The 13,723-nt window shown below is 66.5% G+C and overlaps 1 protein-coding gene across 1 annotated transcript; it reads right to left on the reverse strand.

Moving 5' to 3' along the window:
- Positions 1 to 6,067: 6,067 nt before the first annotated feature.
- On the reverse strand, positions 6,068 to 7,262 carry ARC (activity regulated cytoskeleton associated protein). Its single transcript, XM_060116439.1, has one exon. It carries the CDS (start codon positions 7,256 to 7,258, stop codon positions 6,068 to 6,070), a length of 1,191 nt encoding a protein of 396 aa, XP_059972422.1. The 5' UTR covers positions 7,259 to 7,262.
- Between the last annotated feature and the right edge of the window lie 6,461 nt (positions 7,263 to 13,723).

Genomic DNA, 13,723 nt, shown 5'->3' on the forward strand with positions numbered 1-13,723 from the left:
AGCGAGTGTGTGGTGATGGTAGATAGAATGAGAGAAGCTATTCTAAATCCCAGGAAGAAACAAAACGTTGTATAAGAAAGGAAAACAAATTCTCTGGCTAGGAAGATGCCAGGTTGGGATAACTGAACACGGAATATGAAGTTCGCAGAGATGACGATCTGGCCTCCTGGGGAGAGGCAGGAGGTGTGCTGCTCGGGGACGGGTTCCATGATGCCTGAAGCTGGCGGATGACTAGTTCTCTGTGGCAGGTACAGAGGAGACACGGAGCCTCAGCCAGCTTGCCCGGGAACGGGGCTGAGTGGGGGTGCGGGGGGAGCCTGGGGCCGTGGGCTGCGGGGAGGCCAGGACCTTCCTAGGATCCCAGCCGCAACGGGGCCATCGTGAGACGGGGAGACCCAGGCTGGGGGCAGAGCCGCAGCTTCAGGTGGACAGGTGGGCGCAGAGAGAAGAGCAGGACTGGCCAGCCAGGGTGGGGGGCTTGGAGAGAGCACCCCTGCCCTGCCCACGGCTTCCCACTTCCACAAAGGCCACGCCGCCAGCTCTCCGCAGCCCTGGGGTCTGGCTTCAGCTCCTGCCCCCAGGCCACGCTGCTCTCCCGAGGTTCCCTGAGGGGGGCCCAGGGTCAGCACGGGCACTGTGGGGTCCTCTTCGGTGTTGGGAGTGGCTAAGAGAGCACAGCTGGTTTGGATAGGCAGAGTGACACCGGTTCAGGGTCACTGACAGAGGGCAGGTGGGACCCAGAGGATGGGGCCCACCCGAGGCCAACAGAGATGCAGAGGAAGCCATTTGGGGGACTCCTGCTTCTCTTGGGCCTCAGTTTCCCTGTCCATAGGAGAGGCCATTCCAGCTCTGAGGCTCCATCACAGAGAGGAGTGGTAACTGAGGGCCAGAGGAGCCCCCTCCAGCTGCTGCCCTCACATCTGGGTCCCCCCAGAGCCGAGGGCTGGGCGCTGGGGCCGCCCGGCCTCCTTCCTGGAGGAAACAGGCTAATGTATGCCACCCGCCCCGGCTGCCGCAGAAGTGGGGCGCCAGCTGGGAGCTCGGCAGGCAGCGTGGGAGAGCCCCTGGGCGGTGCTGGCGGGTCTGCGGGGGCCCCTGGGCGGGTGGGTGGGGACCGGAAGAGAGGAAGAGGCACGAGGAGAGCCTTGTAATTTGGGCCGGTGGGCAGGCCGGGCCGGGATCAGCGACTGGTCAGAAGCAGGGGTCATGAGGGGCCAAGGGGAGGGGTCCATGGGTGACCAGGGTCAGGGGTTGTTGGGGACAGGGTCATTGGGACCGGGAAGCACATTGTCCTCCTGTAGACAGTCCTCTGACCCTCAGCAGGGCCACTGCAAACTCAGTGCCTGCCTCGTTCTTTGTCCCCAGCAGGAAGAGAAGCAGGCTTTAAAGCAGCAGCCCCAGTGGTAGAACCAGCTTGGATCTCAGAGTCAGGCACATGTGGGTTCGGGAACAGGCCTTCAAGGAAGTCAGTATTTTGAGCATATTCCAGGAGGCGTGGAGGGCAGAGAATCCTGGGCAGGTCCCTGCATCTCCCCGAGCCTCAGTTTCAGCATTGGGAAGGTGGGGCTGTGGAAAGGGGCCCGTCGCGAGCGACCCCGTCATGGGCGGAGCCCGTCGTCGGGGAGCCCCAGCAGCTCCTCTGTGCCACCTCTCTGCTGGCAGAGTTGAGTGCTGCACCCCAGCGTTAGCAGTAGGGGAAACCCTTGGCCTGGAGGAAGGCAGCTTCCTGGGGTTGGGGAAACCACAGACATCCCAGGAGGGGGCAGGGCCCACCCAGAGAGACTGCAGTGCCCTGGGCCCCTGCGCTCCGCTGCCCCAGTCTCCTGGGCCGGTGCACCTGGGGGCACCTGAGGTCTCACGGTGGGGAGTGGCTTTAGGTGTCCCCAGCCTCCTGCCTCCTGTCTCAGGCCCAGATGGCTGGGCGTGGGCTCACTGAGGCAGAGAGAAGGGAGAGGGCTGGTGGGAGGCCCGTGGGAGGCTGGAGCACACGTCACACCTTGGACCCAGGGAGGTGGGCCTCTGGAACCCTCAGGTGGGCCAGCTACTGGCTATGTGCCCCCCACCCGCAGGCACAGAGAGTCTGTGACACCCCTGGGTGGCCAACCAAGTCACAAACAATAAGACCCAAACTGACGGGCCGTGAAAGCCCACCGGCACGGGCCCTGCTGACGGCCTCGGCTGAGCCTCGGGGGCATCCTGAGTGCCTGCTCTGGCCGGCACCGTGCCCTTGAACCCTCACATCAGCTACGTAGGCAGACTTGATTTTATAGAAAGAGTGGCCCTGGGACTTGAGCCCAAGCCCACCTGGCTCAGAAGCCCCCTCCAAGCTGGGTGTGCAGGGTTAGCCTCTCAGGGCTTCCTGGCAACCCCAGCCCCAGTCCCAGCTCTGCCCTCCCAGGCCTCAGCTTCCCGGCCCTCCAGGGAGGAGAGGAGACCAGGTCTGTGATATGTGGATGGGCAGGACGGGGATGTCCCGGGGCTTGGGCTGTGGGCTTCATGATGTCTGTTGGGGGGTCTGGCCTCCGGCCCCCGCCACCACACCCCACTCCTCCCTCCCACCTCTTTTCTCGGGACACAGAGACACAGAGCTGCATCTCAGATTGCCTGCTCCACAATCATGCAATTACAGACGGGAACTTTTTATTAAAAGGAAAAGGCGTCTACGGCTCCCAGCTTCTCATGTGAGCGGTAGTAGTTCTCCCAGAGAAATGACTGCCTCTCAGGAATCACCATGGTGCCCAGCCTCCTGTGCCTGTCGGTCTCCTTCCCCATTCTCGTCAGCACTTTCATTATTTAAAAGGAATAAAGGAGAGCAGGGAAGAGGCGGCCTTCCACCGGGGAGCATCACACTCGGGCCGCCCTCTGCGTGGAGGGTGACGACTTTCCTGGCAGCGGGCGGTTCTCCGCGCCTGCTCGTTTCCTGCCTCCCCAGGTCCCCCGTGCGTCCCAGCTCCGTCCTCTCAGCAGGGGCAGCCCCACCCGTGCGAGGGGCAGGGAGCCTGAGCTGGCACCGCCTGGCCGGGCACCCCACCTAGCAAAGCAGCCCCTTCTGAGGGCAGGACCGGTGCCAGGCAGACGACAAGCACCTGTGGCTGACCATGGCGGCTGTGAGGGGACTTTTACCCGTCAGCCTGGCTAGGCACCGCCCCCAGACATTCCATCAGACCGCCATCTACGCGTGGCTCTGAAGGTCTTTTGTGGGTGTGATTGATGCCCGATGGTCTGGGTGGGCCTGGGTCAATCAGCTGAAGGGCCTGAAAAGCAGAGCTGAGCCTTCACCGAGGGAGATATCCCACCTGTGGATGGCAGCCCAGCCCGTGCCTGAGAGTCCCACCTGCCCTGCGGACTGTGGCCTGGCCCCACCACCCCACAGTCACGCGAGCCAGCTGCTCGGAACAAACCTCTCAGTGTCTACCTCCCCGGGCCTGCTTCTCACTCAACAGTGGCTGGTATTGGGTCCGAGCCCCCTCCAGGCCATGTCTCCATCTCTCTCAGGGACCTGGCATTCCCCATGAAGGCAGGTGAGGTCGACCGCCCCCACCCAGCGCGGACGGCTCTCATTTCTAAGGTCTTGGGCCCCAGCGTGGATTATATTACTGATGGCTCGCCCGTTTTGCAGACGGGGAATGTGAGGCTCAGGGAGACCAAGCTTATGACCCTGCGGCCAGGACTTGCCAGGGTCCCCTCCCAGCAGGGATCTTTCCCCACCCTCCAGCGATCCAGGGCCTGAGAAGCCCCCCTGGGCCCACAGCCCTCTGTGCGGGCTGAGTCCTGGCAGCAGACGAGTGCCCAGCACCCCCGCCACGCCCACCCGGGTGGGCAATGGGTGGGAGAGTGTACAGGGGGTTCGGGGGGCCTGTCCTCAGCTCAGCATGAACAGCGGCCCTTCCCAGTCACTCCCACCGCTGGCTGTCTCAGGTCCCCAGAGACCCTTCAGTCTGTACTCATTGGGTTCTAGGAGCTGGCCACCCTGAGCTGCTTCCCTCTACAGCCCCCCTCCAGCCAGCCCCAGCCGGCAGAGAAACAGCAGCACACACACACCAAGAAGTTTCAGTGTTTTATTAACAAAATCTTACAAAAAGAGTTTGTCTTCGGGTAAGGTGGCAAGGGTGCACACGGCCTGGCCTGACATTCAGGGCTTGATCTGTTGGGGGGACGGGGAGTTGGCCACACCCTCTTGAGGACCCTGGGGCCTCCCTGCTGCCTGCGCCAGCCTCGGAGTATGGGTTATGGCTTATGTGAAAAAGTAAAATCTGGGGGAGCTGGAAGAGTTACCTGTGTCATTCCCCCGAAGCTGGGAACCCCCAGTGGACAGGCAGAAAAGGGAACCCCCAACCAGGCCTGCTTGGGCCGCAGACACGAGCAGCCGGCCAGCACCAAGGTGTTGGTGCCTTTGGGGAGGCGGGGGTCCAGGCCTGGGCAACGGCAGGGCCTGGTAGAGGGCCCACATGAGCCTCAGGAGCAAAGGCTGCCGGGTCTCCTGGGGCTGGGCTTGGGGCCGCCAGGCAGGGGCAGCAGCTCTGGTCTCAGCCCCAGGCCTCGTGGCAAGCTCTGGCAGGAGAGGATGGCCACGCAGTGGGCAGCGGTTCCTGGGCTGGAGCGAGGCCGGACCCGGGGCGGCGGCCCTGGGGGCGGGCGGGCGGCCAGCGGGGCGGGCATAGCGGCAGGCCCCGGCCCTCACGCTGGCCCGTCTTCACCACCAGCCTCTCGCTGGCCTCAGACTTCTCCTCTCATGCAGGCAGCTTGCAGGGGGAGAGGAGAGGAGGCACTGCCAGGCACAGCAGCAAAGGCTCTGCAGGAGCCTTGAGACCTGAAAGGAAGGAAGACGCGGATGGTCAGGGACTCAGGGACGGGCCAAGGCCGGGAGGGGCGGCACAGGAGGGACATGCGGTGGACGTCACAGGGCTGCTCTCCCAGGGCTGCTTCTCAGCCCACCCAGAGGACTGCAGGGGGGGCCTGGGGCCTGGGGGCTGGGAGGAGCTTGAGGGCCCCGTGTGAGGACAGCCGAGGGGCGGGGTCCCCTGCATCACCCGTTGTCACTCTCCTGGCTCCAGGGCCGGTTGCTGCCTCCGCCGGATTCGAGGACTCAGGCCCTGTGGGACCTTCCGCCTGCCACGGGTGAGTCATCGAGCGGGGCTCGGTCCCTCCCCAGGCTGGCGTGAATCAGTGGTGCTGAGGCGAGAGAGAAAACACGGTCGGTGTGAGAGCTGACTCGGCGAACTCCCCCAGTCCTGCTCCCACCCCAGCTCCCTCTCCTGGCTCCCCGGGGTCTCCGCTCCTTCCCCGCCTCCCCACCACATCACCCCCACCCCATCGGAGCAGCTAACTTGCTGGGGATGCGGAGGATGCGGATGACCCTGAGCCTCTCGGGCTGGCCTGGAAAGTGGGCTTGGCCCGGGGCCCTCCCGGCTCTACGGTGCCCCCTGGCGGTGGTGCCATGGGGCAGGGGCTCACCTGAGGGGCCAGGAGGCACCGGGACGCCAGGTCTGTTGCTGCCACTGCTGCTGCTGCCTTTATTGGCTTCGGCTCTTCCAGGGGGAGGGAGCCACACTGCCCAAGGCTGGCCAGCTGCCCTGGGCCATGGCAGGGGTGCCAGTCGGCTATGAGGTGACTGCCAGGAGAGGTGGCTTCCCAGAAGCCCAGGCTCCTGGGGCACTGGTTCCGCCAGAGCTTCTGCTCAGGGGTGTCCCTTGAGCTTGGTGCCTGCTGGCCCGTGCCATCTGGATGCTGGGTTTCTGAGTGCCCAGAGGGCCAGGACATTGAACAGGATGAGGAAGCTGTCCTGGCCTGAGAGTATGGAGGGTGGGGTCACTGGCCCAGGCCGGCCCATGCTGGGGAAGACAGACCGAGGGAGGGCGAGGGGCAGGGCCCTGCAGGGAAGGGGAGCCCCTCTGCTGTTCGGGGGACGCTGCCTACATCTGAATCACACGTGTCTGTTAGAGTCAGGCTAGGAGGCCGAGGTGGGTGTCCAGCTGCATGAGGACGAGGGCTCCTCCTGCAGGGGTCAGCCCACTCACAAGTCCTGGGGGGCAAAGGCCACGGCGGGCAGGCGGGGGGCCTGCGCCCTCTATTCGGGCTGGGTCCGGTCACTGGCTACAGACTCGCTGGTGAGGGCTGGCGTGAGGGCCTCGCTCTCCTCCTCGGTGGGCAGGCGGGGGCTGGCGGGCTCGGCCGCCTGCTCCAGGCCGTCCTGCACTTCCATGCCCTTCTGGATGAGCTGCTCCAGGGTCTTGGGCAGCGGGGGCCGCAGGAAGCGCTTGAGCTTGGGCTGCAGGGTGCCCACCACGTACTGGATGATCTCCTCTTCCTCGGCATCCACGTACAGCGTCTGGTACAGGTCCCGCTTGCGCCACAGGAACTGGTCCAGTGGCTCTCCCTGCTTCTGCGGCAGGTCCAGCTCACGCTGGATGGCCTCTCGTGACAGCGTGCCCTCGCTGTACTGCAGGAATTCCTTCTTGAACTCCACCCAGTTCTTCACTGAGCCCTGCTTGTACTCCCACCACTTCTTGGCCGGCCCATTCATGTGGTTCTGGATCTGTGACAGCCAGTACTCCTCGGAGCCGCCCACCTGGCGCAGGTACTCCTCCAGGTGGCTGAGGAACTCCCGCGGGTCCTCGAAGATCTGCGTGTCCACGCCAGGGCTTGGCTGCCCGTCCTCTCCCAGCCCCCAGGGTGGGTACTGCTGGGCCTCCACCGCCTCTTGTCCGGGCAGCTCGCCTGCGGCCGGTGGTGGGGGGATGGCATAGGGGCTGACGGTGTAGTCGTAGGTGTCAGCCTCCTGGCCGTAGCTCTCGGGACCCCCAACACCTACGGAGACTGTGTGGCGGGAGGGGTTGCTGCCAACCGGGTACTTGCCGCCCATGGACTCCAGGCGGTCGGCCCACCTCTCCAGCCGGTAGAAGACCTCCCGCCACACGTGCATCTCCCGCTTGACCCAGCGCTCCAGGTTGGCGATGGTCTCCTGGCAGCGGCACAGGCAGGCCTTGATGGACTTCTTCCAGCGCTGTGAGTCGCCCGTGGGCACGTACCCGTCCAGGTTGCTCTCCAGCTTGCCCACCGAGCGGTGCAGTCCCTTCAGCTCCCGCTCCACCTGCTTGGACACCTCGGTCAGCAGGTGCCGGTGGGTCCTCCGCACGTGCTCCAGCATCTCCGCCCGGCACTTCCCGATCTGCAGGATCACGTTGGGCTTGGCCACCGGCCCGCCGCGGGGCGCGGGGTAGGCGTGGAGGCCGCCGGTCGTCCTCTGGTCCAGCTCCATCTGCTCGCAGGTGGCGGCGGTGCTCGGACAGGCTGGGGGGCAGAGGCTGCAAAGTCCTCTTGGGGCCGACGAGGAGCTGTTGGGCGCCGGCTACGCCTGGCGGAGGGTCCCGCGGAGCAGCGGCTGGCCCCGGCTGCTCTCGGCGGCCGCGGACCCGGAGGACCCGGCACCCGAGCTCTGCGCTCAGCCTCGGCAGCCGGCTCTTTATGCCGCCAGCGCGGGCCGTGGGCGGCCCCGTCGCCGAGCCGCGGCTCCCATTGGCCCGGGCGCAGGCTCCCCGCCCGCGCCCCCAGCCTGCCGGCCCGCCTCCCCGCGCCCACGCGCGCTCCCGGCGGAGAGAGGACCCACCCCCTGCACACCCGGCGGCGGCGGCGGCGGCAGCGGCGGGGTGACTAATGCGCTCGCACGCACCGCCCCCTCCCTGACCCATTCAACCTGTGGGACCCAGAGACGGTACTGGGAACAGGCCGGCGACGCCCCCCGCCAGCCAGCGCCGGGCAGGGAGGCCCGGTGAGCGCCCCGCTGCCCCCAGCCAGAGGTAAGGAGGAAGCCCCTCCCCCGGGCCTCAGGGTCAGCTTCCTCCTGTGTCTGCTGTGTCCTGACTGGGGCGGGGGGCGGGGGCGCTGGACTCTGCAATCCTGGGCCGCCGGCCGCAGACCTGATCTTGCCCAGTCCGGGGCTGCAGGATGGATGTTCAGCCACAGGTGAGACGTGGCAACGACCCCGGTATTCAGACCCTCTTTCCCTTGGGCTGAAGACCTCCAGGAGTTTTCATGTGCACACACACTCCCAGGTGTCAGGCGTGAGCTCCCGGACGTGGCCTTGAGCTTCTGTCTATCCCCGCCCCGGGCGCCCTTGCATCCAGGCCCTGGGCTGGTCCTGCGCCCCGGGTAAGGGACAGGCACCCAGGCCTTGGCTCTCCCAGGGCCCCTGGCCTTGGTGTGGGTGTCTGTCGCCTAGGTGGCAGTAGCTGGACAGGACTGCCCCGTGCCCCCCTCTCCCAGGTCTTTGCTGAGGCCCAAGACTTCTCCACTTAATGCCTCCCAGGAAACCTGGCAGGTGCTCTCGGGGCGGGTGGGGGGGGCCGTGTGGAGGAGACGGAGGGGCCCTCCACCCACCACAGGGTCTAGGCCCTGAACCCCCAGGCCACAGCCCAACCTGTCAGAAGCTCCAAGACCTCTGCTGGGGGGAGAGGGTGCTGGCGGCCTGATGCAGTCAGGAGAGGTAGAGAAGCAAAACACCATAAAAGGAATGGGGCTCCGGAAGCTGAGACTCCCGCGGGAGGGAGGCCCCTTCTGCCTCCCTGGCAACAGTGGTGGGGAGGGGCCCTCCCCCTGGGTCCCCGTCACGATGGGTGTGGGTCCAGGTCCTCTGCTGCTCCATGGGCACAGGTAGCACATACCTGCCCAAGGCCACACACAACCAAGGCCAGTCAAGACCCCCTAGCCCTGCTGCCGGTCTTCCGCTCTTACACGCACACTGCACACTCATCCCCCTCCCCCACAGAGATACTCATAGCTCCCCACCCACCCATCCTCCCCCCATACAGTCATCTCCGTCCACGCCCACCCCCTCACACCAGGCCTGCCGGCCCCCGGGTCTCGTTAGCACACTCAAGGACACGCGAGTACCCCCACTCTGGAGTCCCCACTCCCTGCCCCCCTTAGAGGCCCCTTCCCTGCCACCCCCTGCCGCTCTCCTGGGAGCACTGCCCCCCAGAGGCAATCTGCCACCTCCTTTCCCTCTCTGAGCTTCCACCCTTGGTGGGGGGAATGTCTCTGGCAGAAACTCCCCCAAAATCGCTCTCCTGGCATTTCTAATTAAAGGCAAGTGGGTGAGCAGAGAGGGGAGGGTGGAGGGGCAGCACGGAGCAGGGAGGGGGAGTCGGGCCAGAAGCTGCGAGAACAGGAGCCCCGGAGCAGGAGACGGCTGCAGGCCCGAGCGTGCGAGCCTGTGTGTAAGATGCCTGTGCGGCAGCGAGCGGGCTGGTCACCGCGGGGCCTGAGTGGAGCCGCAAGCCCGCGACCGTGTCTGGGTGAGCCCAGGCCTGCGTCCGAGGGCCCTGCTCTGGAAAGGCACGCGATGAGCCAGCTGGGCAGGGACCGTGCTCGCACACCTGCGTTGTGTGTGCGCACACGCGTGCACACGCATGCGGTGGGAGTGCCAGAGCCATCACTCGAGAGACCAGGAGCCACCCCTCCACTTCCTCCCACGGTTGACTAAGGCCATGTGGCCCCCGGGGGCCGGCACCCAGACCCAGGAGCCCTGACCAGTGGGCGGCCCAGGCAAGAGACTAGAAGGGGAGGCATCCCCTTTGTGGGGGGAGGCAGGCAGGAGAGGGGATCTTAGGGCAGCCCAGCAGGCAGGGCTGGTCTTGACCCAGACCCTTGGTGGCCCGTCTGCGTGGCCAGCCCAGCCTGACGTTGGGGGGGGGCACGGCCCAGAGGCTGCATTCTCAAGGCCACCGTGACAGGTGACAGGCCACAGCCGTTGCTCCCGGAACACCTGATCGCTGCCAGCTTTTGCCCCAGAAGCCCTCAGCACACCCCACACTGCAGCCACAGGCTACAGGCTTCCACCTCCGCGAAGGGGCCTGGCCAGCTCCCGTGCCTGAGGTGGGGGCTGCCCCCGCCCTGCTCCTCCATGCCCCCTGCCCGCGGGCAGACTCACCCAGAGCAGGATGACTCAGGGCCACAGGCTGAGCGGGGCAGGTGGAGCGGGGAGCCGAGCCTGGGCCCGGAGGCAGGGGGCCCGGGCTTCCCCAGCTCTCAGAGCCGAGCTGGTCCGCTGCTCCTCAGGCCTGCCAGCTCCTGAGGCCTCGCCTGCCTTAGAAGATGGGGGCTTTGCGGGGAAGGGTAGGCAGGCAGGGTGACCACAGGAGGGTCTGCCCAGCGCTGGGAGCCACGCAGCCCCCATTCCAGCCCCTCTGGCCCTAGGGCTCCGGGCTCCCAGACCCCAGGTGATGCTCTCCTGATGCTAAGATGCTTATTTCGGGGGGTCTCCCTGCAAGTCCACAGCCTCAGGAAACTCACCCCAAACAGAGCCCTGGGTGTCTCCACTTTCCCCGCACAGGCCTCGCCCTCCCAGCAGCTGCTGCCATCCCAGGGCTGCTCTGTGACCAAGTCCTCCGCGACGGGGCTCACACACCGGCCTCTGCAGACCCCTCGATGCTGGCCCCTGGGCCCCCAGAGGTGCTGGAGGTACCCCTCAGCAGGGCAGGACAGGCCGTGCAACCCGAGCTCCCTCCCCGGCCCTCCTGGGGGCTGGAGCTGGCCTGCCCTCGAGCAGGGCCCCGGCCAGAGTCCTGCAACTCCCAGCCTCACATGAGCACCCAGTGCTCGCAGGAGCGCCTTGGGGCAGAGCCCCCGCATCTCCCGCACTGGCGCTCTCCCGGCCCAGCCCCACTGATCACAGCCACCTGCCCAGGAGCCGCTGTGGCAGTTGCTCGCGGAGGAGAAGCTGGGCCGGAGCGGCTCTCCACCGCTCGCTCTCACCTGACCCTTCCTGCCTGGCTTTGGCCTGGGGTCCCAGTGCCCACCCTCCACACGTACCCACTGCCCGTCCTGCCGCCCAGCGGGACCATCCTGGGTCACGTGACCTCATTCCATCTCCTCGTGCCCGCCGGGAGCCTGCCAAAGGCATCTCCGGGCCCAGGCGTCCCGGTGCTGCAGGATCTGCCCACCTTGGCTGCAGCTGCTTCTGGCCGCTCGCCTGCCCCGGCTCCCCGCAGCGGGCCGCTCCTCCCTTCGGCCCGAATCCAGGCCTCCCTCGGTTGCTGCTTCCCTCTCGCTGGCTGCGACTCTGGCACCAGGGCCCGTGTGTGCACCTCACAGCTGAGTCGCCGCAGCCTGGAACAGAGCACACATTCGGGATGAGCCGTGGAACGGACAGAGTTATGGGCCCTCCTCCCTCCCTTTCTGGTTGGGGAACATTTGGCCGTTGCCCACCTGAGCCTCAACTTTCCACCTGTAAAATGGGGTGACAGTGCCAGGGCCTGGCGTCCAGCGAGGCCGAGTGCTGGCCCTCCTGCTTCACCCGGTCCCCGCCCGAGGACTTCCCCCACCTCGTCCTGCCGACAGCCTCCCGTCAAAGAGTGTCACTTCTGGAACCTGGGAGGTGGGACGTGGTCAGGACCCCCTCCCTGTGGCCCCTCGGGAGGGGCTGCAATGCTACTTCCTTGCTCTGCCCCTGAGGGACGTCTGCGCAGGTCCCGGTGATGAGGGGTGAGCAGAGGCGCTGGGGGAGCCACCGGCAGAAGGGGTCTGAGCCCAGGCAGCTGGGAGGATGCCAGGCCCCCCGCAGGCCTGCCCCACCCATGGCCGGCGTCCAGCCACCACCCTCCTCTGAGACCACCTGCAGCGGGGCCGGACCTCGGGTAGGGAGAGACAGGGACGGCCGAGGGCCCGGGACACAGGACTTAGAGCTGAGGTCGGGAAAGAGAGCGTCCAGGGGGGAAATGGAGGGGCAGCGAGAGGGAGAGACGCCAGGGCTGGCGGGCCGCTGTCTCGGGAGATGTTCTCCCTCATCTCACAGAGGTTCTGCGGGGTGGGGGCCCTCCCCAGGCCCTGAGCCGGCAGGTGACAGCTGGGGTCCCTCTGCCACACCTGCCCGAGATGTCTGCTGCAGCAGAGCGGGCCCTGAGAGACTGCCAGGGCAGAACGGGGAGGGGTCTCGGGAGACCCCGCAGGGCAGGGCACGCGCTGAGCTGAGACGGGAGCTGACCAGGGAGGGGGCTGGGCCCGCCTCGGGGCCATGGGAAGCAGCGGCGCTGGGCCACGGGGAGGGCTCTGAGCGCCCGGAGCCGCAGGGACAGTGTTTTTCCCATCCTTGCCCCTCCTCCCGGACTTCCTCCTCTCTCCCGGTTTGGCAGGGTGTCTGCTGCGTCCTGTCCCTGGAACAGGCAGCCTGTTCATTCCGGGCCTCCACACTCCAGACCGTCCTCCCTCCTCCCTCCTGCCTTAGCGCCTCCTGGTCCGGTCTCCAAGGAAAGTTTTGTATTTTTCCGATGATCCTGGCACGGCGGCGGTACCCGACCCGGCTCCTCCTTGCAACCTCCCGGCCAGGGGGCCGAGCCGCGGGGCCCTAGGCACGGGGGTGGGAAGCCCATCCTCAAAGGACCTTCATTCCTCACCACCCCCAGCCATGGTAGAAGGGAAACCAAGGCCCCGAGAGGGTCTGGGGCTGGTCCGAGCCCCTCAGCCGGGAAGCCAGAGCCTGGAAAGGCTGGTGAGAGGATGTGGAGATGGGCCCGCCAGCTCCCGGAGGCGTCGTGAGCACGGTTCACCTCCTGCGTGACTGTAGGTGAGTCCCCTCTGCCCCACCCTTCCCTGGCCTCAGTTTCCTCGTCCATAGAGTGGGTACAGCCACAGCTCTGCCCTGCTCAGCCGTGAGGTGAATCAGCCAATCAAACAGTTCCGGAGCCCGACTTGGCAGGTGCTGAGCAAGGTGCGGTAGCAGGGAAGTGCAGGTCGCCCCATGAAGTAGGGCCATCGCCGCGACCCCACACCGTCCCTGGAGGACGCCGGGCTGCGTGTGCCCTAGGCTTGCTGCCTGCTGGGCCACCACCCTTGGCACCGCGGGCACCAGCAGGCCGTGCCTCTGCTCAGAGGCTCAGGCTTCTCAAGGAGCAGCTGCAGTTTCCACTGTGGGGTCTACCTCTGAGCCAGGGTCACCACCTCCAGGAAGGCTTCCCAGCCTCCCAGTGTGGTGTTAACCCCGTCTTCTGTGAGCCTTGTCCTCCCTCTTACGTGCCCCCCTTGGGGCCCCTGAGCACGGCGTCTTCCTGCGTGTGCCAGTTTATGAGTGTGTTGTGAGTGTGAGTTTGAGAGCGTGTGTGTGTGTGTAAGAGTGTGTGTGCTCGGGTACCTCCTGATCTCTCCAGCCAAGCCGTGCTCCTGCTCGCTGACTGCCAGGCCCTGAGCTTGCTCTGGGCACATGAAGCGGACAGACTCCTGCTTCCTGCCCTGAAGAGTCTCCGGCCAGAGGTGCCCCCATACCCCAAGTGTGCCAGCAGCCCAGAGAGGCCCTGCCAGGCAGGGACAGCCTGAGGGTGAGCAGGGTGACGTGGGTGCCGGGGAGGCCGATGGGCTGGCTTGAGGGCTCTTTAAAGGGTCAGGGATGGGGGGAGAGCCACGGTCCCAGTGTCCGCCGGTGGCCCGGGCCGCCAGGGGTGGGAGGAGTGTGAGGACTCGGCAGCTTGCCTGGGGGGCTGGAGCTGGGCGGCCGCCCCCTCCTCTCCACCCCACTGGGCTCCAGCCAGGCTGCATGTGGCCGCCACCGCCTCCCCGGACGCCCAGGTGGGCCCAGATCGTGCAGCAGGAGCCCCAAGGGTTGCTGGCCCCTCAGCCAGGATGAGTGGTTCTCTGCCAGCCGGCTCGGCTGGACGCCCCCGGAGCTGGGTGTTGAGGATGCCCGTGCCAGGGAGGGGGTGGTGGCTGCTGTCCTTCTGTTCCCTGTGTTTCCATT

Source organism: Mesoplodon densirostris, chromosome 13, assembly GCF_025265405.1.
Source record: "Mesoplodon densirostris isolate mMesDen1 chromosome 13, mMesDen1 primary haplotype, whole genome shotgun sequence".
NCBI classification, from domain to species: domain Eukaryota; kingdom Metazoa; phylum Chordata; class Mammalia; order Artiodactyla; family Ziphiidae; genus Mesoplodon; species Mesoplodon densirostris.